The sequence below is a fragment of the Pithys albifrons genome, chromosome 6, assembly GCF_047495875.1.
Source record: "Pithys albifrons albifrons isolate INPA30051 chromosome 6, PitAlb_v1, whole genome shotgun sequence".
NCBI lineage: Eukaryota > Metazoa > Chordata > Aves > Passeriformes > Thamnophilidae > Pithys > Pithys albifrons.
In genome coordinates this window covers 9,282,688-9,307,147 of record NC_092463.1, presented here as the reverse complement: position 1 = coordinate 9,307,147, position 24,460 = coordinate 9,282,688, and the positions used below count along the sequence as shown (strand labels likewise).

At 45.3% G+C, this 24,460-nt stretch overlaps 1 protein-coding gene across 1 annotated transcript; it reads left to right on the top strand.

The window, feature by feature from the left end:
• The first annotated feature begins 3,143 nt into the window (after positions 1-3,143).
• On the top strand, positions 3,144-24,165 carry LOC139672814 (inverted formin-2-like). The gene is made up of 5 exons (XM_071557409.1): positions 3,144-3,222; positions 20,814-21,222; positions 22,535-22,650; positions 23,176-23,335; positions 24,128-24,165. Exons 1-5 carry the CDS (start codon positions 3,184-3,186, stop codon positions 24,163-24,165), a joined length of 762 nt encoding a protein of 253 aa, XP_071413510.1. The 5' UTR covers positions 3,144-3,183.
• The last annotated feature ends 295 nt before the right edge of the window (positions 24,166-24,460 follow it).

Genomic DNA, 24,460 nt, shown 5'->3' with positions numbered 1-24,460 from the left:
AGTGAGAACACAGAGCAATACAAGCTAAGAACTACTTGGAAGCAGCTTGTTCCACTGAAAAATTTGTTTTTTAAGAGCTCAGTCCAGACAGGGCAATAATCCCCCTGAGCTTCAAAGCCCCAGCCTTTCTGCTGTAGTGGTATTTCTTTCCATCCCTTTTACTGTGGGACTGAGCAACCAAGCACAAGGATGCTATTGAACAAAAATGGATTTGCCATCAACTCTTTTGCCTGAACCAAAGGAAAAAGGTGGCAGGCTGGAGGTTAGAAGAGAAAAAAGTATCTTGTGTTGTAACCAAGAAGACTTTGGTCCATGTGGTGGAGTTCTATTTACACATTTCTGATATAATTGAGTGATAGCACCAACCAGAAAATACCATTCAGATATTCAAAGCACACTGCAAATACAGGCCTGAGGAAGCAAACCAGCTACTGCATCCCCTCAGCCTCACCACATACTCTCGACATACATGCACAGTGTGGCTTTATATCAACAAAGGAGCATTTTTGTTCACACCCACAGTCATATCTGCTTCAGTCAAAAGGGATTTTGGTGAAAATGAGGGTATTTACATAGTTTCATTTTTTTTCTCCTTGCCTTTTTTTTTCTGAGCTTTACTTCTCACTCCTACATGATGGTGAGAACTTTTATAGCCCAGCCATTATAATTTGTCTTCCATGAGCAATTTTTCATGCCGTGTGTACTGTCCTTCTCATGTCCAGGTCAAAAAACAGGACTGACAAGTAAGAAGTATTAAGGTAAGAAGGAGTAAAGCAGTGACACACGAAGGAAGGAGAAGAGTTCCCTTGCTGTCTCTTATCTGCCCCAAATACAAGGTCACTGTGAACTGCAGCAGTGTTGATAGGACTAAGGGGTAGCACAGAGACAGCATGAGAGGAAGACCCATGGGCCACATCCCAAACAGAAACAAGAAGTCCTGTTTGCCTGCCTTCTGCAAAGGGAGCAGGCAAAGGCAAAGAAGAAAAATGCACACAAGTAGAAAAGATTTGGCTGCCCTGTTGTTCACACAAGGAAGCAGCAAAAACTTGCACAGAATGGAAAAAAGGCTAAAGCAAGAACAGCAGCAGCCAAAGGCAATTATTAATTCCTAAATAACAAACAGCTCTTTTCAATCCCAGTTTATATCCTTCAGAGAGAGATTGCAGTGGACACATCCATTTTTCCTGCTGTGTAGATTTGTAAAGCTAAGTATGTACCCACCTGGGTATTGCACAAGATACCAATTAGGAACATTTATTTTGGGTAAAAGAAAAACTGATGAGCCACTCTGGTTAACTATCATGTCTCAGAGAGAGAGTCTTTTTCCATTTGTCTCCTTTTCCACAAAAAAACCCCAGAGAAGTGTTTTACAAGCAAACAGTAAAACCTCAGGTCTCATTTTCCAATTTGAAGTCTCAGAGATGCTCAGCCCTATGTTCTTACCGTGTAACTATCCTCCAGTCTCCTGTAATCACACTCAGCAGCCTAAGCTCAGCTCTTACTAGCTTGCAGCAGCGCTTTGCAAAACACTTTATCATGATTTTTACGTCAGCTATCCCTCTCTCCCCACTCCATGATTTTCCATGCCAGGTTTCTATGAATGGTGAAGCTGAGTGGCTTTGCCTGAAAGGACACAGCCTACAGGAGACAGCACCTTTGACCTGCAAAAGGAAACAAACTTTTCCACCAAATTCTCCCCACTTGGCTGATAATATTTAGCTTAACTACACTGTTTTACTGCTCACTCTAGAGCTGGTGTGTTTTACTAAGGGAAAAGGCATCCTTCCCCTCTGGTGGTTGGGTGTGCCCATTAATCTGAACTACTACAAGATATAGAACTTGTACTAACTTCAGCTTTAGGCTTTATCTCTCTAGGTGTTTACATGATGATACACTCAAAATCTATGAAAAACACTCAAATATTAGCTTTATTAATCTGGTGCCAAATACACGATTCAAGCATTGGAACAGTCTGCCCAGGGAACTGGTTGAATCACCATCCCTGGAGCTATTTCAAAGACTTGTACATGTGGCACTTGGAGATATGGTTTAGTGATGGGCTTGGCAGTGCTGGGTTAACGGTTGAACTCGATTCACTTAGAGCTCTTTTCCAACCTACTAGCTACCATGTTTCTTCAACTCTAGGTGGAAAGTGAAGCTCTTAAACTGCGAAGACCAGGATGCTGGATCCCCAGAGGAGGGTGCAGGGTCCCTTGGGTGTCTGACCGCCTCGGTATCCTGCCCCCAGCTTTCGTGATTCCCCTCACCTCCCAGCCTCCGTGGCTGGACAGAGAGGGTCCCTGGCACCCGCGCACACCGGGCACAGCGCAGCTCCCGGTGTCAGACGGTTCTGAAAGGGGCGAGGGAGAGCGCTCGCATTCAGGGAGCCCGAGGGCCACAGAAGGAAGGGGCACACTGAGGGCCCCTTCATGGGGGTCAGGACGTCTCCGCGTAGAGGCGGGAGGCGAGAGGGACGTTGGCTCCGGGGAGGGCTCTTCCTCCGGGGATGATCTGCCAGGGCGGGACCGGCATAGGCGAGCGCAGCCGACGCGGGACACCCTCGGCAGGACGCCGGGCGGCGGAGGCGTCGCAGCTGGACCCCCTGGCCAGGCGGGGAGAAACTTCCCCGGCGGGGCCGGTCCGGACCCCCAGCCCCGCCCGCGCCCCGCCCCGAAATCGGGCGCGGCTCCCGCGGGCAGGCAGAGCCTGGCGGCTGCGGGCCCCGGCGTAGGGTCCCTGCCAGCTGCAGGGTCGGTGCCCGCCGCAGGAAATCGCCGCGGTAAGACCGAGCTCCGCCGGGGGCGATCGCGGGGTCCTCTCAGTAGGGAGAAGTTGGGCTGAACCCCGCTGCCGGGGCTGCAGCCCGGCTGGGCATCCCACCCTCCCGCGGCTATCCCCCGGTCCCAGCCGGTAAGACGGAGCGTGTGCCCGGGGAAGAAGGAGCTCGCCGGGCCGGAGCTCGCCGGGCGGCTCGGAACTGCGGGGAGGGATGAGGGCTGAGCTCAGGGGCGGTGGAGGGGCGACAGCAGCAGGGAGGTGTAGGTGGGACCCCGTCTGGACTGCAGGTGTGGCCGCAGGGCGCATCGCTGGGACGCGGCCCCCGCTGTCCGTTTGACGGGACATGGGAGAGAGAAGTGGGAGCCGGTCCGGGTTGCAGACGCAACAGAGCGGTGGATAGGCGGGATGAAGACCAGATTGCGGGTGCGACGGTGGAGCGTACAGGTGGGAGCTGGTCCAAATTGCGGCTACAAACGTGCCGTGTATGGGCTGGATGTGGTTTGGATTGCAGGTGCAACTACAGCGTGTCTAGGTGTGATGTGGTCCAGATTGCACGTGTGGGTGCAACGTGGTGCAGGTTGCAGGTGTGATGTGCAGGTGTGATGTGGTCCTGCTGTACCTGGGGGTGGTGACAGAGCATCTCTTAGCGTAGAGTGTATGGGTGCTATGCCTGTGTCCGGGTTGGGCTATTTTCAGGCTTTTATTTTGAAAGATTCTGTTATCCAGTGGTTTGCGGAGATCTCCCAAGTCCTGCCCAGTTTTCCCACATACTCATCCTCCCTTTTGCTCAATAACTCTGCTATGATGAAATGGCTTCTTGCAACATCAGCACACAGAACTGAATTCCAGAGCTCGGGGGCGGGGAAGGAGTGCTCAGACACACTGATCTTAGGAGAAATACTCCGAAACAGTCTTCATGGTCATCCCTCCCTGTGTCAGATCAACACTGTGAAATGTACATTTTTTTTCCTCGAATTTTTGAACAATTACTCTGGATAAACAGTGCAAAACACCTCAGGCTCCCTGGTAGACTGCAAAGAAACTTCTGGCTTAAGTCAGTTGAAAAGTCGAAGTCAGCAGAGTTACAGTAAGGTTGTCATCATCCTACTGAACTTGCTCAGAATTTGGGCTGTCTGGCCATTAATCTCATTTCTCTTCCATCCACTTAAGCTTGTTTTTCCCCTACACAGAGGCTGCCAAAGCTAGAAGGTGGGAGAGAAGTAATCATGGGAACCTGTGAGGATATATGATTTTTTTTTGCCCTATTATAAGTTAATAATCCCATTCTAGGCTGTCCTCCAAGAATATTGCAAGAAAATGCAAGTGTACAAGACCCACTGTGTAAAAGATAATCTAAATGTAGGACAGGAAGGGATCTGGCAGGTCAGCAAATCTAAACACAAAATGATATTATGCCTTATTGCACACCACTGTAATTTATTTGTTCCTGGTCTCCTGGGAAGGGTAAGTTTCAAAACTTTACTGAACTGATACTGTATTTTTTTTCTCCAGTGTGTGGTTTTCTCCTAGTTTGTATTTGCTTTGTGATTGCTTAGTTATTGCAGTCTGATGCTTTTCTCTCTTATCAGTATAGAAGTAAGAGTTGCATGCTTTTCTCTTCACTGTGCAATGCCAAACAAGCTAGAACTTGCTGTCTGCTTTCCTGAAGCAGGCTCCAGCTTCTGCTGATCCCTGACAGTCATGAGCTGGGCTTCTTACTCTTCAGCTTCCCTGTGGATGAGCAGAGCTGCCAGGCTCAGAAGTCTGTTCTGTGCCTCTCCTGCTTTGACACCTCACCTAGAAATAAATCCCTCACCTGGTAGGTACTTCAATTAACCTCCTCCTCAGGTTCCTCCTGTCATGTGATGGGGGTGAGAATTTGGGATTTTCATCCTAAGGTGTCCATCTGACTTTCGTTTTCTGCTGTCAGCTCTCATCTTATTCCGGGCTTCTTATTAATCTCATTTTATTGCATATCCCCATTTTCTGTGCTGGTGCAGTATTCCCCCAGCTTTGTGTCACTTGCCCTGTCCTTAAGGGAGATGGTACGTAGGATGGGGTCTCCCTTGCCTTTGGTAGGGATCCCTGCCAAATTCAGACTGACCCCTTCCATTCGATTGTCTGTCCAATCCTTTTAGGTCTGTACCCTATTTGTTTCCAATTTTCTTTTGTTGTTAAGTCCTGATTTCACTGAGCTGCGTAGCAAGTAGCTGCCCTTTAAATGTGTTTGAAGCTGAATTTTACCCCTATATTGTGTGGCAGGTATGCTGGATAGATTTCCTAAAGTAGTTGAGTACAAAACTTTTCTTATCAAAGCAAGCTAAGTTGCATTTTTGTCCTTCCTTCCCCCTGTTTACTTCTATGGCATCAATTATTAGGGTTTTGGGTTTTTCTGCAATGATTATTCTGTTGATGAGAGATGTTTAATCCCACCATTGTGCTGTAACCAGCTGTGACGAGAAGATGGGTGTAATTTGGCAGTGGGTAGGAACATAATGTTGTGGATTGAGCAGTGAACAATATTCATAGAACTGGAACAGCTGGGGAAACTTCAGGCAAACTCAGTGCTCATATATGAGCTCAGATTTAGCTGCCAGGTGAATATCCTTGCTCTTAATATTTCCAATAAGGTCTATCAATAATGATTCAGAGAAAATACATCCCACTGAATCAACAAAGTCATCTCATAGGGTCGCACAGGGCCCTGAACAAATCCAGCTCTGCTTGGTCCAAAATACCACAGACAGTAGGTGCAGATAAACGCTTCACATGGAGTTATCCCTGTTCCATTCATTAACAATGGACATGGCCTTTTATGTAACTAGGTGAAAAATAGCTAAATATTTTACAGAAGCTGGACACAGCCCTGCAGCATGATGCAACTTGTGTTCAGTGCATGAGTACCTGCTTCTGGCCCAATATATTATATTCCCTTCGGATATCCATCAAATTCAAGTTTATTCCAGTGTTTCTCAGCACTGCATGTGCAGCACTTTATCATACAGTGCTCATGAATGTGCTGCTGCAGAGCCTGTTTTCATCTCCCAGTGGCCAGAAAAAGCACTGAGAGCACCAAGTGCTGCAACAGAGCAGGCAACCAATCTGTATTTTAATTATACTGAGACCTCTTGGATTCAGTGCTGTCAACCAAAATGCTAAGAATGAATTGAGGAAAGAAAGAAAAAACATGTCCAATTTCAAGCCTTGACTTTCTAACAAAGGACGGCATCATGCTTGTAGGTCTGGTGTGGGGTTGTCACATCATTCCAGTTGTTCCAGTTCTGCAGGCATGCTTTAAGACCTGAAACAAAATGCAAAACAGGAACGCTTCAAAAAAGGGTTCTCTACTTTGGGGCAACCTGTCTGGGGCTTTCAAGATCCTCAAGGGCAAATATCATCTGGCCCCTTTTTTCTAGGAAAAAAATAACTAGTGAGCAACAACCAAGTCTTGTGATTGCTCCCAGATAATGTCAGTGGTAGATGAGCTGATTTAATGGAACTGAATGTGGAAGCAAATAGGGGTGTGGGGTTCCTGCCTGAGCCCATGCGTCATAGCCTGACATCTACAGGAGTGCCCGCAGTTAAAGTAAGCAATTGTGGGATGTGGCAGGTGTACATTTGTTGCTGTTTTGTCAGCCAGCCTTTCACATCTGCAGAAAGCATCAGGAGAGCATATAACAGCATGATGTTTTTTCTCTTTGATATAACGAACACACGTTGTTCCCAGATTCAGCTGTTTCCAAGGGTTTGATACCTGAGCTGACATTTCAAAGTGCTGGGATTGCTGAAGCCACAGATCAATGAGAATCTTAAGCAAGAAATAGGGTTTGGAAAAAGCTCTGTAGCATTTGATAGTGTATTTCAAGGTGCTCTGAAAAAACGACTGAGCTGATAAAGGACACTGGGCAAAGCCAGAAAGGAGGATCGAGAAGCAGTGGATTGGAGTCACTCAGCTGATTCCAGAATGTTAACTACCCTAAAAGGAGCAGCTCACTTCAGAAAGGATGTTGCCCACTACTACATCTAGTAGAACAAGTACAGGCAAATGAAGAGCTGCCACATGCTGTAGTTGGTAAGGTACGATGCTGAACCTGGAAAAGTTGTAGCAAGTATAACCAGGTGGTGCTACTTGGCATTTACTTCCCATTTGTTTTTCTTACCACAGCCATTATTTTGCCCTAGCTGAGGTATAAATGGTATTAATCTGGGGGTATGTTTGAGGGCAGAGGAGGGATTTGCTTTTTGCATTGCTGCTCCACTAGAGTCTGTTGAGCAGGTCCTCAGTCACCCCTTGATGCTGAGGCGACTTTCCCAAAAGGGGCACAAGGGAAATTCCAGTTGATGGTTTGTGTAGCTGATCACAGAGTGCCCACAGATTCAGTAACACTGATTTCACCACAAATTCAGCTTGCAAAGTTTTCTGTTGCCCGTGCTGCTCCCAAGCTGATGGTTAATGCCAACATAGGACATCACTAGTGGCAGCTGGCCACATTGGGACTACATGGGTCTCCACTTTTCCAGCTGGGAGAGCTGAGTCATGTTTTAACAAGCGAGGACAGCAGAGGAATTTGGAGATCACTCCAGGAAAGTGTGGGAAAGGAGTCACCCTGCAACTATAAAACCTCTAAATTTAGTTGTACTTTAAAATGGAAAATGTTGGTGATTTTGCTTTTGCAGAGGTTAAATCAGTTTAGAGACCCACAGATCTGCACTGATCCTGTCTGCTCTGCACCAGGAGTCATGGCCACCTGTCCCCCCACCATATTCCCCAGAGAGGGACATTCCAGCTGTGTCCCAGAGCACGGGGAGCTTATCCCTTGCTTGAGGCCCAGCTTCTCCACAGTGTATCCTGGCAGGCAGAGGGGATGAAGGGAGAGAAACAGCAGAGCCCCTTTCCTCTCTCCAGATCAATGAATGAGGTTGGCAACATCTTTCTTTCAGTAATTATTTATAAATTTGGTGAGCAACTCTGCTTGTGTCAGTGTAGCTAAGGAATAACTTTGTTACTCTCCACTCTGTTGGTTAAATTGCATTATTTTTAATGAGGCTTCTGTCTCCGTGCTGCTCCCGGTCTGCTGTTTTCCCCTATCTGGGAACTGTCTGCTCCTTGTCCATCCTGCTTTTCTCTTAAGTCATTGCCCAGCATTCACTGGAAGCAGTGAGCTAAGTGTTAGCTTTATTTTCTGATAGAGGCCCCAGGTGGAAACAGAAGTTCCCATAGTACAAGACAGCAGCTTTTTGTGAGCAATGGTTTTCTTTCCATACCCTGCTGAGAAGTCAAACTCTGGCAAATCAGCTCATTCCACTGTCTGGCCCAGATCAAGATACTTCACCTAAAAAAAAGGATGGTCCCTGCTATGAAAGGATTTCCTCCAAAGAATGGGTGCAACCCCTCACAGGCTGGGTGTGCAACCCAGGGGGATGCAGGAGGAGAGTCAAAGCCACACAGCCCTTCCTGGAGCATTCCTTGTGCACTGGGACATCTCTTCCACCAGCACTGCAGTATCCAGCTCTGAGATCTTTCCCTCTGTCCCAGAGGGTCCCTTGGGGGCACTAGGTGGCACTGGGGAGTTCTGGGGTCCGGTTTTGGGGTTTTGCCCCCCCCATTGCCCGCAGCTGTGGACTCTGGGCGGCTGCCTCTGCTACATTGTCTGTGTGAGTAAGCCTCCCTCCTGCCCCAGAAACAGCCACAATCTCCTCCTTTGTGTGTTGCTAGCTCAGAAAAGGCTGATTCATTCTCTGAAGCAGATTAATTACTTCTGTTATTTAGGGGGAAAAAGAAAAAGAAAAATCCTTTAGAATTGGTCAGCTTAACTTTCAACTGCATGCACAATGCAGTAAAGCAAATGTGCTCTGAGCCAGAGCATAAAAGTTCACAAGGAATAAGAAACTGGGAGTTGGAGTTATTTACCTGGTATTTCAGCAGTAGGCTCTGCAATTTAAGAAGTATTTGTGAAGGTGTCTTCTTCTTGACTTATATGACAAACAGTGCAAATTTGAGCCCACCATGAAGGTGAACTGGGGAACAAATATTTTTATTCCCTGATACATTTTATAACTTGTTTCCATTCTGGTTTACATCATGCTGATGTGGCAGCCGGCTCCCTGAGTAGCTCGCATCTGAAGCCTGGCAGAACTGCTCCATTTCTCCCTCGAAAGGCATCTTTCCAGCCTGCCTGGCTCTGCTCACTTGTTTATGCACTGATGGGCTGTAGTTCCCCATTTCAGAACAAGCTGTCCAATATTCATGAGTTATTTTATATTTACCCAGTTCTGAGGCTTCTTTTGTAAGCCTGGGGATAAATTCTGAGTTTTTTTTGTTTCCATTACTGGAAATGGACTGAACCTTCACAAACATTACCAAGCCTTAAATAAGGCCTCTATTTATCTGTAAAGGAAGCGAAAGGACTAACACAAAGCTAAATTAATTTACAAGCTTGTATTCCCAAACTTCTGTTCTTGTAAGCAAGTGTTGGAGCAAGCCGTATGTACAGAGATGAATCACTTATAAAACGATATCCTAATATTGATTGTATATTAATTTATCACATAAATATATTGATTTTCCTCTTGAAGACTAATGACAACCACATGTTCAGCTGGCATAAAATACTGCAGCTCTTTGGATTATGCAAAACTGGGGATATGACTGAACAAGTGATTTCTTTGCAAAGAACTAAATAGTATCACTTTTTTCTAAAGTGATTTAATTTATACTACAGAAAAAACTGAAAGAGATCAAAAGGTACCCTGCATATATGGTAAAGTTGTTTTGCCTCAGCGTGGGAACTTCCTATGATCAGCCTCTCAAAACAGCTGGATCAAATGCTGTAGCAAAATGAAGGGTTAAGCCAGTCAATGTTTTAGGATTACTGCATTATAAAATAGGCTCTTGAAACTTTTTCACCCAGTAGTAGAGAAAATACTCTGAAGGCATCTTTGAGTGGATTATGTTGAAATCATGCTAAGCCACCCTTCTTCAAGAATTTATTTTAAACAGCTCTAATGCTTAACTTCTTGAATTAGCAGCTGAGCATGTTCTGTGATTACTCTTAGTAAGCTTCATGTTCATACAAGCTCACAGGAAAGTACTTGGCAGTAACTGGAGCTGTTCTTAATGTGTGCAATATGTGCTTCACCCATGCCATTAGGAATCCTAGCTTTGGTCAGCCTTATCTGAACAAAACCACTCAGGATGTTTGCTTTTGGGCTGTTCACCAGATGAGATACCAAGCACCATGATTCATCAGCAGTTGAATGGAAAAGCTAATCTTGATAGAAGGGAATCGGATTTGCAGCCTGCTTGGAGAACAGCTGGAAAAATGCTTCTCTCTTCTCTACTGTTCTGGTGTCTTGGTAGCTTTTTTCAGGAGGTATGTCTGTAAAGGTTAATATGGCTCTGGTAAATCTTTGGCTTAGTGGTACCTTTAACCCATTCCCCTGTGGACCTCTGACATCAAACTGGTTTGTAGGAAAAAGCTGTTCTCTCTCTGAAGATCTTCATCTTTGTGCAAGTGTGGAGGGTTTGTGCTTGTGCTGGAAGATTACAGCTAAACCCTGGACAGGACCTGCCTGCCTCTCTCCCTCTGGAGCAGGGCTCAGAGGGCCTTTTTTCTGTAGTTACATCTTCTTGCTGCTGCAGCATCAGCATGTGTACAGGGGAGCAGAGTTCAGCCGCCATGGCACCTTCATCCTGGCAATGCCTAAGCAGTTCCCTTCAGCTTTAGCACATGTGCAATATATGCATGCAGGATAAGCAAACAATAAATATCAGGCTCCTTACTCAGCCTGTGCTTAGGAGTACATATATACTTTAGAAACCCATGCATGGGTCTGTGCCCTTTGCTCTGGGTAGAACTGCTGGTGCAGTCTGAGTCTTTGGCAGAGATTTTTGTGATCACCTGTCTGAAGAGAGCACCAAGTTCCCCACAGTTAATGCTTTCATCTCCCCAGCTGGAAGCACCCTCCCTAAAACAGGATGTTTCTTTGTTGCAGAAGCTTCCTACCAAAAGAACTGCAGAGCTTGTGTTACGGATGTTTTAAGTAGATCGACCCCGTTAACAACAAGGAATACATATGTGCTGGCAGTAGCAAAGTCCTTTATTTTTGTTATGTGAAGTATCCATTAAATAAAGACAATTTCAGAAGGCTTTCCCCCCCCCCCTCCTTTTAGCATCCTCTAAAGTGAATGTATTCAGCAGAAAAGCAGTCAGAGAGCTGGTCTGTGACAAGAGGAATGGAGGGATATCAGTCTCCAAGGGGAGTAGAGAAATGCAGTAAGCAGAAGAGCCTGCAGCAGCCAGATTTGCAGTTCCTGTCTTGCTTCTGTGACTTCCTAAGGATGCTCAGATGTCTCTGCTCCCTAAGGAGGGAGCAAACCAGCTTCTGTCACTGTGCTTTCCTTACACTGGGAAGGTCAGCAGTGGCTCACTGCATCTACTTCCCATCAGTTCTTCTGGCATCTCTTTCTGTCCCTATGGCACAGGATCGTGTTGGAAAGGCCAGACACCTTGTGGACAGAGGGAGAGTTCGGCTCTTCCCTAAATTTATATGTCTTCACCTGGCCAAATCTCCCTTCTTTGACACTGATCCTTCTGGTTGCTTGACTCAGAGTTCAGTTCTCAGATGAACAGAGAAGTTTAATTATGCAGATTTCTTTCTGGTACCCTAATTTTTCCCTTGTAAATATGTGCTTGTCTTCACTGGCCACATAGGTGCCACAATACCCAGTATGAATAACAATCCAGTCACAGACATGCAGAGGTGAATATTACACCTGTAATTATTGAATACTGTCTATGCTGATGTTTAGTAATTTAGTAGCAAATCATACTAGGCATTTTAGGCAGGATCACCAGGCCCCTGACTGGCATCTCTCCCTGACAGCCAGAAATGAGCTGGGTGTCTCCTTTCCAAAACCCTTGACATGACTTACTTGGAAAAACCGCTGGCATGGGAATGGATTTGTCACAGAAATGTAGAGCAGTGAGAAGACATTGATTGCTGTAATTAGGAATAATCTAATTCCTAATGGCAAATGGGCTTTATTTATGGCTGTTTAATTGGATTCCTGCATTTTGAGGGTCTGCCATGTGGGCAGTGAAGCCATTGCACTGCGATCCAGAGGCAGCAGAGTGGTACTCAAGCTGTAGAGTATCTGAGTTCTACCTTACCTAACATGAGACTAAACTCTTAGTTCATGATGTAATCTGTCTGATTTTGATGTAGTCACTCTTCAGAGGATCACCAAATCATCTGCTAGAAAATTGGGGTAAAATTGAGCAGATTTTCTGAAGGAAAATCATTAGCCCTTTCTCAGAGTAACTTGAAAGTAAAGTTGGTGGGATGGAAACTCAGACGTGAGGGGCCAGATCCATAGAAGGATTTATGCCCTTGAAACCCTTCATCCTTGTGGTTTGGGGCAAAGCTTCACTCCCCAAGTCAACACTCAGCTCTCCTGAGAGATAAACCTTCAGAACCCCACTGGCACGCCTCTCCAAGCACATTCGCTTGGGGCTGCCGCTGCTTCCTCTAGAGGAAGAGTAGTCCATGTGTGCTGAGGAAGCCCTCTCTCTCCAAGTAGTGCGCAAAGCATTCCATCAGAGACACAATCCCATGCCTGGATTCTTTCTGGTTATGCAGTGAAAAACAAACACCTTTGCTGCGGCCAAGTTACAGATGGATGATTCCATGGACTTTGTCTGGAGCTGAGCTCAGCAGGGTGCAGGAGCATCGATCTGTCCACAAAATGCTCCAGCTCAGGCTGGCATTACAGCATGGTGAGGGTGTGGGCAGCTGCCCTCAGCAGACAGGCAGGGCAGCTAACATCTGGAAGCAGCACAAGTGATGCTTGGGTTCTTAGAAGCAAGAGCTTGTTCTAAACCCCCTCATTTTTCTCAGGTACTGCCCATTGCTGCTGCTGTTCATGTCCATGGGGCCTGCAGGTGGACACTGCAGCTCTAGAGCTGTTTTTTCTGCTTTCCAGCTCAACTTGTATGCTTCTGTTTATTTTATTTTTCTTTATGTGGGAAACGATGCAGCCTTTCTTAGAAGAGAAACATTTCTGACATTTCTCACAGATCCAGGTTTCAGATGAAACCTGATGGGAGCTGACTGATAGCCTTTTACATTTCTTCCATGGTTTTCAAAAACAGGAATGTTGCACCATCACAATCCTTTCTTTGCAGGATTTTTTTTTCTCTTAATTTTTTTGCCCCCTAAAACTTGCTGTGAGCCTGCTCCTGCTTCTAAGAACCAGATTAGCGACTAATCTTTTGAGGACTTTGGGATTACACTTCAGAAGTGCATGCTATGTAAAGGCACATTCATTTGCTGTTGTAAAACCCATCATGAATTAACATTAGTCTTGGTTTGTATAGATACACTCCCAGAGTGTTTCCTGTGGCAGGATGGGGAAATATGTGGAGTCATTTCCCTGCACTTTCAATTGTTATGGTGAAACTGTTTTAATTAGAAAGCATGTGGGTAAAATGGTCTCTTAAAGGCCAGATGAATTTGGACCAAAGGGCAGACAATTCAGTGTGTTTCTAATACTGATGGAGTTGTGCTCATGTACATAAGAGTTGGGTTTCCCACCTAAGGTAGGAAGTCTCTTGCTGTGGGCTCCAACTTTTGATCTAGCAGGTTCAGTTCAGGATAGAACCTCACGGAGCAAGAAATAAACAACATTTGAAGCCTCACTGCTACCTGAGCTGGGCAGGAGGCCTATTCTAAAATAGGCCATGTTGAAATATTCACAATTTAATAATGACTGGGTTTCATTTAACACTTCCTGAGCGGCTAAATGGATGCATTTTGCAGCTGTGGCTCCACATGTAATGTCAACCAGAAAGGCACAGAGACATTACACACAGAGCTCTTTCTGTTCAAAAGAGCTTTCACTGTCTTCAGAGCCTGCTCAGCCCATAAAGGACCCATAGCAGGACCTTAGGGGTGCCCAGTGAGGGCAGGATTCCCATCATTGAGCCCCTGCCAGAGGACACTGCCTGAGTTATCAGTCTTTCCTGTGCTGCTCCTCTCCCAGATCCCATGGTGGGCAGCCTTGAGTTAGACATTCTCAATATTTTAAGCTGTCCTGGGTCTTCCAGGGCAGCAGAGAGACCTGAGATCTTGCAGTGTTTAAAGCTCTTGTGTTACAAAGCCAAAAAACCCAGTGTAATTCATGCAAGATGCAAGGGGCTGTCCCCACCCACCTCCACATTCTCCATCCAACCACCCTGGCCATCCTGCATTGTCTTTTTTTATTTTCTTTTTTTTTTTATCTTTCCTTTGACAGATCATTTCCCTGCTTTGGTCATTTCCCTGCTCTGAGTCATCCCATGCCAGGACTGCTTTCTGATGCTGGCAGAAGGACATGGAGTGGGTACAAGGCTCCCAACTAGCCAGCCCATGAAGAAGTGTCCCCCTCCCAGTGGCCAATACAATGTGAATGAGGGGGTGACAAATGACATGCAAATGCCTTTCCTGGAGGCTACAGAAAAGTCACTTCCTTCTACTTTTTCTAAGACTGATATTTGCATACTATTAGGCACTGACATCCTGTTGAACTTTCTTTCTTAGAGCATGCGATTTGTAGACATGCTCGTTTGGGGATTTAGACTTTATTGACTGAAGGTTGTTTGGCAGAGAAGGAGAAAAGGAGCTGGCTGGGGAAGGGAAGGCTCACACAATTGATAGAGAAGGATCCTTCCATGTGAGAGAGTCAAAGGAATAATTTGGCTTCAGCTCTGAGGTAGGAATTTTTCTCTCTGACAGTTTTCTCTGTCCTCTTGGCATCCTGTGGAGGTGTTTAAAAACATCAACAGAAAAAAAACACAGTGAAAGGGTTTTGCCTCTCATAATATCTGCTTGTGTGACAGCTTCCCACAGAGCGGAAGCTGGGAGTCTTAGAAAGTTATCACTGTGCTGTCCATGTTGCTGGGTAACAGCTCCTGCTTCTCACATGACCACAAAATCATAATAATAAATTGCATCCCAAAATGCTGAATGATGCTAGGACTGCTGCAGGTGGAGTGCTGCCTGAACGTGTGGACATCTGGAGCCAAGGGGCCTCCAGACCCACCTGACTCCCACTCAGAGTTTTCATGGGATCTGGACCTGAGTCCTGTATCTTTATATCTGGAGTCCAAAGCTCCTGTGGTCTGTTGATGCCAGCAGAGGGGAAGCCCTGGTGAGGCTGAGATGAAGCATTGGTGGCCCCATTTGCTGCAGCTCAGCTGGGCACTGACACCTCTGCATGGGGCGAGTGCTGGCCACCTCCTCACATCCCTCTGCTGTGTCTCCCAAGGCCTGCAGTAGCATGTGAGGATCCCCGGGGCTCATGACCACTGTGGAAAGCTTCTTATATTGGTTTGTCTGACTGGGCACTCACACAGACGGGGAAGGCTGGTGCCTTGCTTCTGGCCAAGTCTCCCCAGCAGCAGTGGCCCTTATTGAAACAAAGGTCTGACAGCTGCACCAGTCTGGCTTAAACCTGGCTCACTGGCTCGTTGAGCATTTTCATGAAGTGTTAGCATAGTAACAAAGAGTGTTTTAATCCCATTTAAAGCTAAATTCATAGAGCCTTTCAGTATAAATAAGGGTTTAGATGCCACTGAAGATCCTGACATCCTTGAGCATCCCACTTGAACCTGTAGCAGTCTGATGATTTATTTATTTGTTTATTTACTGTGAGGAAGAAGGCACTGGTGATTTAATTTTTTTTTCAGTGCTGTGGTTAAACCTAGTGTAACCCCATCACTACCAAGACATATTGAATGGACACATTTACCCACTATGCAAGACATCACATGACAGTGTAGCTTGTATTTGTCCAGGAGAGAAAAGCTGTGCTGGCATGCAGCATCCTGGTAGTGGTGGATGGGACTGAATCAGGACAATGTGGTTTTTCTTTATTCGAGAAATAATAAGCTATACTGGCAAAATACGTACAAATTTATACCAGTATGGCCACTTTTTGTCTGTGCAGTGAAGTTCTTCTCTGGGAGTTTGCTGCCAGAAGAAGCCATTGCCAGCCTTGTGCCAGGCCTAGTCAGTGTGTGGATGCCACAGCTCCTGCCCACCAGCTGCAGCAGGCTGTGTGTCCATGCTTTCTCATTTCCTAAAGACAAAACACTCCCCATAATGGTGTGGCACTGCTGTGGACATAGATGACCTGTGCTATGTTGTGAGAGCTCCTGTATGTCTCACTCTATGTTGTGAGAGCTCCTGTATGTCTCACTTGTGGGCTGTGTCAAAGCAAAGCATGGTGTGCCAGAGACTCCATGAGCTTGTTCAGTATTGAAGAGCAAGAGTAGGCACTCATTCCAAGACCTTTTCATTTTTTGAGCATAAATCACACATTGTGGCCTCTGATACAGGTGAGGATAAATATATAGGATATGTAAATCTGAAGGTTACTGTGGCTACTGGCCATGGCAGCAGAAGAACAGAGCAGCATTAGGTTTGCATGGTGAGGCAATGACTGTTAGGCAAACCATGCCTTTGCCTTGCTTGCCTGAATTTCCCACTGTACTCTTACCCTCATCTCCCCTGAGAGACTGAGAGCACTGCAGGTTCCTGCAGATGCTAATAGGCCCACACCAAGGGGTCAGGTTGGTTTCTAAAATACAGATTTGTGGTTCCCCCCTCTAGTCTCGGTGCGTGGGAAGGTGGTTTTGTTAGTCTGTATGTACACAGGCTGTTCCGGTGCTGCACGGGAAAACACAACAGTACAAATGAAAGCAAAAGGAGAGGTGGAGAAACTCCATCACACTTCTAGAAGTGATTTTTGGAAAGCACAAAGCCAGGATGTTTTTTCTTTTAGTGACTGAGTAGTCTGATATGTTGCAAGATACAAAGGCTCAGCATATTCCCAGCAGCAGAGTGAAAGCTGGAACTACCCAGAAGCAAAACCTGTCAATATCAGTTAGCCAGGCAGAGCAGGCTTCTGAGTGCTAGGAACAGGCATGGAAGGGAGGAGAGGTTGAGCAACTTTTTTCAGGGGCCATCAGTGTGCCCCAGCATCCTTGTGAAGGGCTGCAAGGGCAGAATGTGGGATTGGGATGCTCCCGGATTTCAAAGGGCAGCAAGGAGCTACTGTTCCCCCTCGTGCACTCTCATTCTTTAGCATAGGCAGCATGTTTGCTCCCAAAAAGTTTTTCTCTCTTTTGTTTTCATTCAGTTATAGTTAATTGCTCTGAGAAATCTCTTTTTACGTGTCCTCCCCAGTCCTTGCTGTGATCCATGTCATCCTGGAGGCATGCCATAATTTAGACTGAAAGCTGTGCTGTGCAGCTCTGTTCTCCACAGATTCACAGGATGAAGAAAGTATTGGCGTGCCCTGATTTATCTCCCACAGATGTCGTCTCCCTAGGAGCTGACTTGAAGGACGGAGGGGCACAGAAAAGTCAATCTGGGTAGCACCTGATGCAGAAAGAAAGGAGGAGGAAATTTTATGAACTGGATTGGATGAATACAGGGAATATTATAACTTTGCAAACCCAATGATCCAAGAAGTTAGCACCAGGAACTGTAGTGTTGCTGTAGCCAGGCACAAGAGGGCAAACCTCTAGGGCACCTTTATGTTTCCCAAAGGAATCTTCTAAATTAAGAGTATTTTTTTCATTGATGCTTTTTTAGTTGTCATTCCCAGTCAGGCCTAACCAGTCTCTGAGGGTGAGAAGAAGATGAGGAGAATGTTGTATTTAAGACACGTAGATGTGGCAGTTGGACATTGTCTAGGGACATTGCTCCCGCTATTGCAGCCTCCTCTATGGCCTGGGCAGCAAAAAGCAAAGTTCCCCATGCCCTTCTGCTGGCAAGAGGTGAGGTATATTCAGCCACTGAAGTCCAGCTTCTTGTCTGTTTTTATTAGGGGACTGTCCTTCCCTCAGCCAACATAATCTAAATGGCCTCTGTGAGCCAGCCAGATAGTTGTGTACCATTTTAATCCTTATCTATCTCACTCTGTTGAGATCATTTATCTGCTAATAAGTTCCTGTCATCAGAGATAACAGGTAAAACCACCAGTCCTTAAGGATGTAGCCAAACATGATTGCAACACTTTGCTTCATGGAAAAATATGGAAAGATGTTGCATTCATAATATATCACTCCTATCTGTGTTTGTAAACAGATTTATCACACCATCTGCAGAATCCTACTGCCTTCTCCTCCATGTTAATTTCCTTTCCATTTATATAGTACAGCTTCTATTTATTTTATTCCCTTTCTACAGTTAGATACATCAGAGATCTCTTTTTCTTCCCTACAAGAAGGGTGCACTCTGCAGGGAAGAACATTTAATCAATCCAATTTGTTCAGTTTAGTGCATGAAAACACAAGCCCAGACTGTTTGAAGAGGTATCTGCCTGTTTTTGTTTCTCATCTCCTCACATCTATGTGGAACAGGTGGGAGGGAAGGATAATTCACAACAAATCCGCTGGTAAACAGGATGCTCTGTCAGTATTTCCTGTCTCCTGTTGTACTGGTGAACCTTAATTTTCAGGAATCAGCTAAGTCTCAGGTCAATAATGCTATTAAAAATTCTCTGACTTGCTGTAGCTGATACAATATAATATAATACAAATACAATATGGTGACGTATTTATACATCTGGGAGGAAAAAGCAAGCCCACTTTGTTATCTAGTTTGATAAAAAATGTTTTGTCATGTTCAAATTAAAAAAGTGATTTTCTGAGTGTAAAAAAGAAGTCAGATGAGAGAGAGGGAGCCTGCAGTTGCAGCCACTTCTGTAGCCCCTCAGATTGACCAGCACCCAGGTCAGATGGTCCTCAGCACTGCCCTGCACTGAAGGTCCAGGCTTGACCCTGGGCACTGGAAAGGGATGGTTGGGCTTAATACACATCATGGAGCAGGATCTGACTACAGGTCTGTAGGAGCACCTCTCCAGCCCCATGACTGTAAATTCACTGTAGTGAGAGGTGTAGGATACTGCACTGTGACCCTGGAGCAGGACACTTTCCCTTCTCTCCTTTCCCTCCAGGGCAGGAGGATCTTCCTTCTCCTTTGTGTCAAGCCTAACCCAAATACCGGCTTAGGTGCGGGGGAGGGAGTGGGGTTGACTAATCACAGCAAGAATTTTAGCAAGAGTGAGTAAGAGCTCTGGGCTGCAGACAGTGATGACAAATCCTAGAAACTCAAGCCTGTGTTTTGACAGGAGGGTTTGTTGTTTGGGGTTTGGTTGGATGGGTTCTTTTATCGTCCTTTTTATCACTTTTCAGCTGTACAGTGTGTTCTCGGATAGTATATCCACAACTTCATGTTTTTCAGTCATGACCATCATTTTTTTCAGCCAACAGAACAGGGAACAACTGGGCACTTGGCCAGCTCCTTTCCCATTGAAGCAAAGGGAAATTCTGCAAGAGGGTTTCTCCAGAGTTCTCTAAAGGGATTTTCTGTCACCATATACTGCTAACTCCCCCACCCCTCTGACCTCTCAATGCAGACTTTGATGCTGTGAGCTCAGTGCCCCTGCGAGAGAGTCTCACCATTGCCTTCTCTCAGGGAAATTGTTCAGATATCCTATCTCACCACACTTTCCAAGAGGCATGTTTAGGCCTATAATATCATGCCTACCACAAATCAGTGAGCAAACCCTTTGCCTGTATATTTGCCAAGGTATGACTGCCAAAATGAATTTTTGGGTTAAACAAAAGCCATGTGGCTCAGCTGCAGGGAAGCAGCCAAGACCCTTCCCAACAGTGCAGTCCCCAGGAAAAATTGAAAGGCAAGCTTTAAAATGGGATTACTTCCAACCAGTGTAAATGGTCCATCCTTTATCTTGGTTTTCTGGCAAATAAAACCTTCCAGAAATTACTCAGTTTAGGTTTTTCCAGCCTTTTTTCTACTCACTGCAGGGCTAGAAACCCTTGTGCTGGAGCTGGGAAGGGAAAATGAGACTCTCCTGTCATCCCTTCATTCCTTTAAGTGCCGAGTTTTGGGGGCCAACTGGCCCCCAAGCTGTTTTGAGCCCTGTGCAGGCTCAGCAGCCCAGGGGAACAGAGGTCCCAGTGGCATGACAGGGAAGAGAGGTCATGTCAGTGGCTGGCTTTGGGTCCAGCAGGTTTATCCCTTTCTCGTGGGGCAAACTGTCATTTCTGGGAGCAATTCAGCTTTAAAATGATTACATGCAGCTTTGAAAAGGACTTCCATTGTATAACTTAATTGCTGTGGGTCTGAAAAATAGTAATCCTGCCTAAAACCATAAAATCTGGCACCGAGAGTTACACTTGGCTTTACAGTTTCTCTGTGCTGAATCAGCTCCTGACCCTGCTGCTATAACAGCCTGGCTGAACAGGCCATGTCCTCCAGGGAGATGGGACATTGTTCCCTATCTCCAGAAAGGTGCTCTGCTGTTTTCATAGCCTCCCACTGCTGTCCCTGTGCTCACAGGCTGTCAGACTCTCACATTATCATGCACAAACACTACGTTTGCAAACATATTTGCTATTACAGCAGACAGGAAGGGATTTAAGTGAGTGCTATAAAACTAACCTCAACATCAGTCAAAAAGAAACAAAAGCAAAAAAGAACAGGGTAATTGTATGTTCTTATGAGCAAGATATGCTCAAAATGACTTCTCCATCCCATTGCAAATGCTTAGGAACTGCCCAGCCTCTCCAACGCAGTGAGATTTTAAAGTGGTTTAATGGGCATTAGGAGTTTAGAGCTGATAATACTGCTTCCAGCCTTATCCTTTCACTGCATGAAAATAGGTAGTGGCTATTGACTGGTGTAGATTGGCTACTTTTAAAGCTGTGTTTGCTGGCCTGAATGTGCTAAAAGTCTCTCCACAGAGGTTTCAGAGTCTGAATGTAATGTGTGTCTTTAAGGTGTAGCTATATTGAGTTTCTTCAGTGGAGGACTGTTTCCAGTGTGCCCTACATGCTGAAGGGCTGGAACCTGCTGTAGTTGGGCTTTACATCCTGATCACTGGAGAAAAAACAGGCCTACCAGATACTTCATGGTCAGTCCAGACAAACTTCTCACTTTGTCTTTCCTTTTTCTTTCAGAACAAACAGTTCACGATGTCAATCAAAAAGGAAGGTGCCCATAAGAAGTGGGCTGCCCTGAAGGAGAAACTCGGACCCCAGGAGACTGACCAGTCAGAGGCCAACCTGGAAAATGCAGAGCCAGAACTGTGCATCCGTCTCCTGCAAATGCCATCAGTGGTGAACTACTCTGGGCTGAAGAAGCGGCTGGAGAACAGTGACGATGCCTGGATGGTCCAGTTCCTGGAGCTGTGTGGGCTAGACCTCCTTCTGGAGGCCCTGGACAGACTGTCTGGGCGAGGAGTGGCCAGGATATCCGATGCCTTGCTTCAGCTCACCTGCATTAACTGTGTGCGAGCTGTCATGAACTCCCACAAAGGCATTGAATACATTGTAAGCAATGAGGGCTACGTCAGAAAACTCTTCCAAGGTGAGAAGGTGTCTTCCTGTTTCATCCATCACATGCAGCATGGTGGGGAGGGACTTTCCTCTTGCTTATTCTGCTCTGCACCAGGCTTGTTGGAAATTTTTGGTTGCTTTAATGAGATTAATGAGATTGTTTTCTTCTCTAAAATAATGCTGCTGTGAAATCACATTGCCTTTGCCACCGAGTGCTACTTCCTCACAAATATTGTTGTAGTTTACTGAGAAGCTGGAGATAAACAGAGACTTAGCTGTACACAGACATGAGAAGTATTTGACCCTTCAGTTGTCAGCAGACATTTGCTATTCAGTTTTTGTGAGCACCAGGGGCAGAGGGAGAGGAATTGAAAGGACTTGAAGTCTTGTAAAGTAGAGGGAAGGTGACATGGTTTAGACTTAAGAGAGCCTGTTCTCTCTGCTGTTCAGTCTGTTCCTTCTACAAGATGGTAGGTCACACATTCTCTTGGCTCATTGTTAGGTATGAAATTCACCAGGTCATCTCCTAGAACTTATCATACAGCACTTGATGCTAGTGCTGGAAGAATAACTTCTGTGCTGCTCCACAGAGATCACAGCTATGCCCAGAAACCCTTATTAATAGGTTTTTAAAATGCATTTAGTCGGAAAGCTGGCTTGCTCCCCCTCTTCAGTTTTGAAGTTCCCACCCTTCATCTTCACCCTGCATTTTCTTATCCTGTGTGAAATATGGAGCTGGTATTTCTATGCTGTGAAAAACAGGAGAGAATCCTGGGCTTTTCAGTGCTCAAGCTTCTTTGTGCTCTAATAAAGGAAAAATAAAGCAGTCTAATCCACTCTCTTCCAGCTCCTGGGGCTCACAGAGAAAGAGTATTGGAAAAGGGAAATGCATGGTAGAACAATTGGTCTAATTGATATGCATATTGGGCTCTTCTGCACTAAAAATAAGAGTAATTAATCAAGGAAAATGGTTCATCCACTGTTCTAGAAAATACCCATATGTGAAAATGGGAACTAAATTTTGTGATTGTGAATGTTTGAGATCTTGGCTGATGTTTCAGCATGCCACTGGGACATGGAAGAGATGAACAACTACAGGCTGCACCAAAATGCCAATAGGGTACCTCTAGCATTTATTGTTTCTACTAGAAGTTACTATCACATAATGCTGTTGGGATGGGATATCTAGACATTGAGATATTTCTCTTCCCATCTTCCTCATAGTGAGTCCTCTCCTGTCTTTTTTCTATCACTGGTCATAACCCATGTGGCAAAAGACACTGAGACTCAGAACATTATTGTCATTATGAAGTCTGCTTTGTTTTGTTCTGTTTTTCTTCCAGCACTTGACACAACTAATGTCATGGTCAAAAAGCAAATATTTGAGCTCCTGGCTGCACTGTGCATTTACTCGTCAGATGGCCATGCTTTGGCTCTGGATGCCTTGGACCATTACAAGGCAAGTAGTGGGTTGGAACAGGAGGTATGACTCAACTCTGATCCATGCAGATAGATCCACAGAAAAGGATGGGAATAAAATTTATTTTGCATTGTTTTAGTAAGAGGAACATGGATTTATAAGGTGAAAACTAGGAAATTTTTCCTGGTCAGCATGAGGCTATGGTGCTGTTCTGTGACTTGTCTGGACAGATGACTGCTGTCTGACAGCAAAAGCACCACCAGATCAGCAAAGTAAATAGTGCCACATCCACAGGTTTCACTGCCCAAGAGCACAGATCTGTGCATCAGTTATCAGAAAGCATAAAGGGATTGAAGAGGTGTTTCACTGACTTTCTCTGTAAACCAGATACTGCTCCGTAATGGAAGAGTGCTGCTTTTACCTGTATCTTCCTGTCCTGTGCACACTGGGATAAACTGAGGTTTTAAGGTGCTAATTCCATCTGAGAGCCTGCACCCCAGTGGTAGTAGACATTTATGTCTATGTAGGCTATTCTTCTCATAATATCACCTGTGTTATTAACAGAGTGTGAAGAACCAGCAGTATCGATTCAGCATCATAATGAATGAGCTCTCCAACACAGACAATGTGCCATACATGGTGACATTGCTGAGTGCTATCAATGCCATCATACTGGGGAAAGAAGAGCTAAGAACAAGGACACAAATCAGAAATGAATTCATAGGTAAGGATGTTTGTTGCACCTATCTTTCTCCAGAGAAAGTCAGCTGCCAAACAGGGTTTTTTTTCAGGTACAGCCATAAGGTGCCTGAAGAGAGCTGTGGAGTAAAATTGCAAATACTAATTTTCTGCTTTCTTTTGACCTCTATTCTCAACAACCTTTCTATCACCATATTTTTTTAACTTTGCTGCTTTCCCGTAGCCTTGATCTTTCCTGGAATCCCAGCAGCACTGCATCACTTGAACTTCTTTAAAACACTTCTATAACCAATCATCTTATGTGGCCACATTTCCATATGTTTCAACTCCTTGTAAGAGTTGATAAGGTTTCTTCACTCTGTGTCTACTCAGTTGAGCCACAGAAGCCGTCACATGACTCAGAAGATCTTTCCAACTGTTTGAATCCTGGAATCCTAGCTACCATTGTTTGGATTTGCCTCATGTAATGGTAGCATCTGAGCTGATGAGCCTGGCCTCCATTTTTCTCAGTGGAGAACAAAGGACATTTGACCATATCTGAGTGATTTTAGATATCTAATTTGGGCTAAGGTCACCCATGCCCCTAAAGTGCTTGTGTTCCTCAGTAACTCCAGGGGAATTGTGCAGTGGTTCACACAGCTACTGCAGTTGTGTACTGTAGTGTCTCATCATTTACCAGATGACCCTACCCACTTTGATGGATCCATCTGAAGATATTTTCACTTTTTCTCTCTACAGAAAGTGTTTATGAGCATAACATTATATAAATATCATAATAAATCATAGTGCAACAATATCTTTTTTTTTATCCTTCCAGGGCTTCAGCTGTTGGATGTTTTAGACAAGCTGAGGTAAGGATCATTGGTTATATTTATTTTATAAATGAGATTCCCAGTGAGGTAGCTGTGAAAACTTAATACTTACCAACATTCAGTTGTGTGAAGTGCAGGGTACCTGGGTGGAGTTGACCACTCTTGTGTGGACCCCTTACACTGGAACTGAAGACATTCAGCCAATGTTAAGATGCTCTTGCCAAGCACAGTGTCACGGGGACAGCTGTTGGCACAGATGGCATGGACAGAGGCTCTGGACACAGATGAAGGAGCAATGTCCTCACCAGGGCTGCATTTCAGACTGAGCCTGGAGCAAT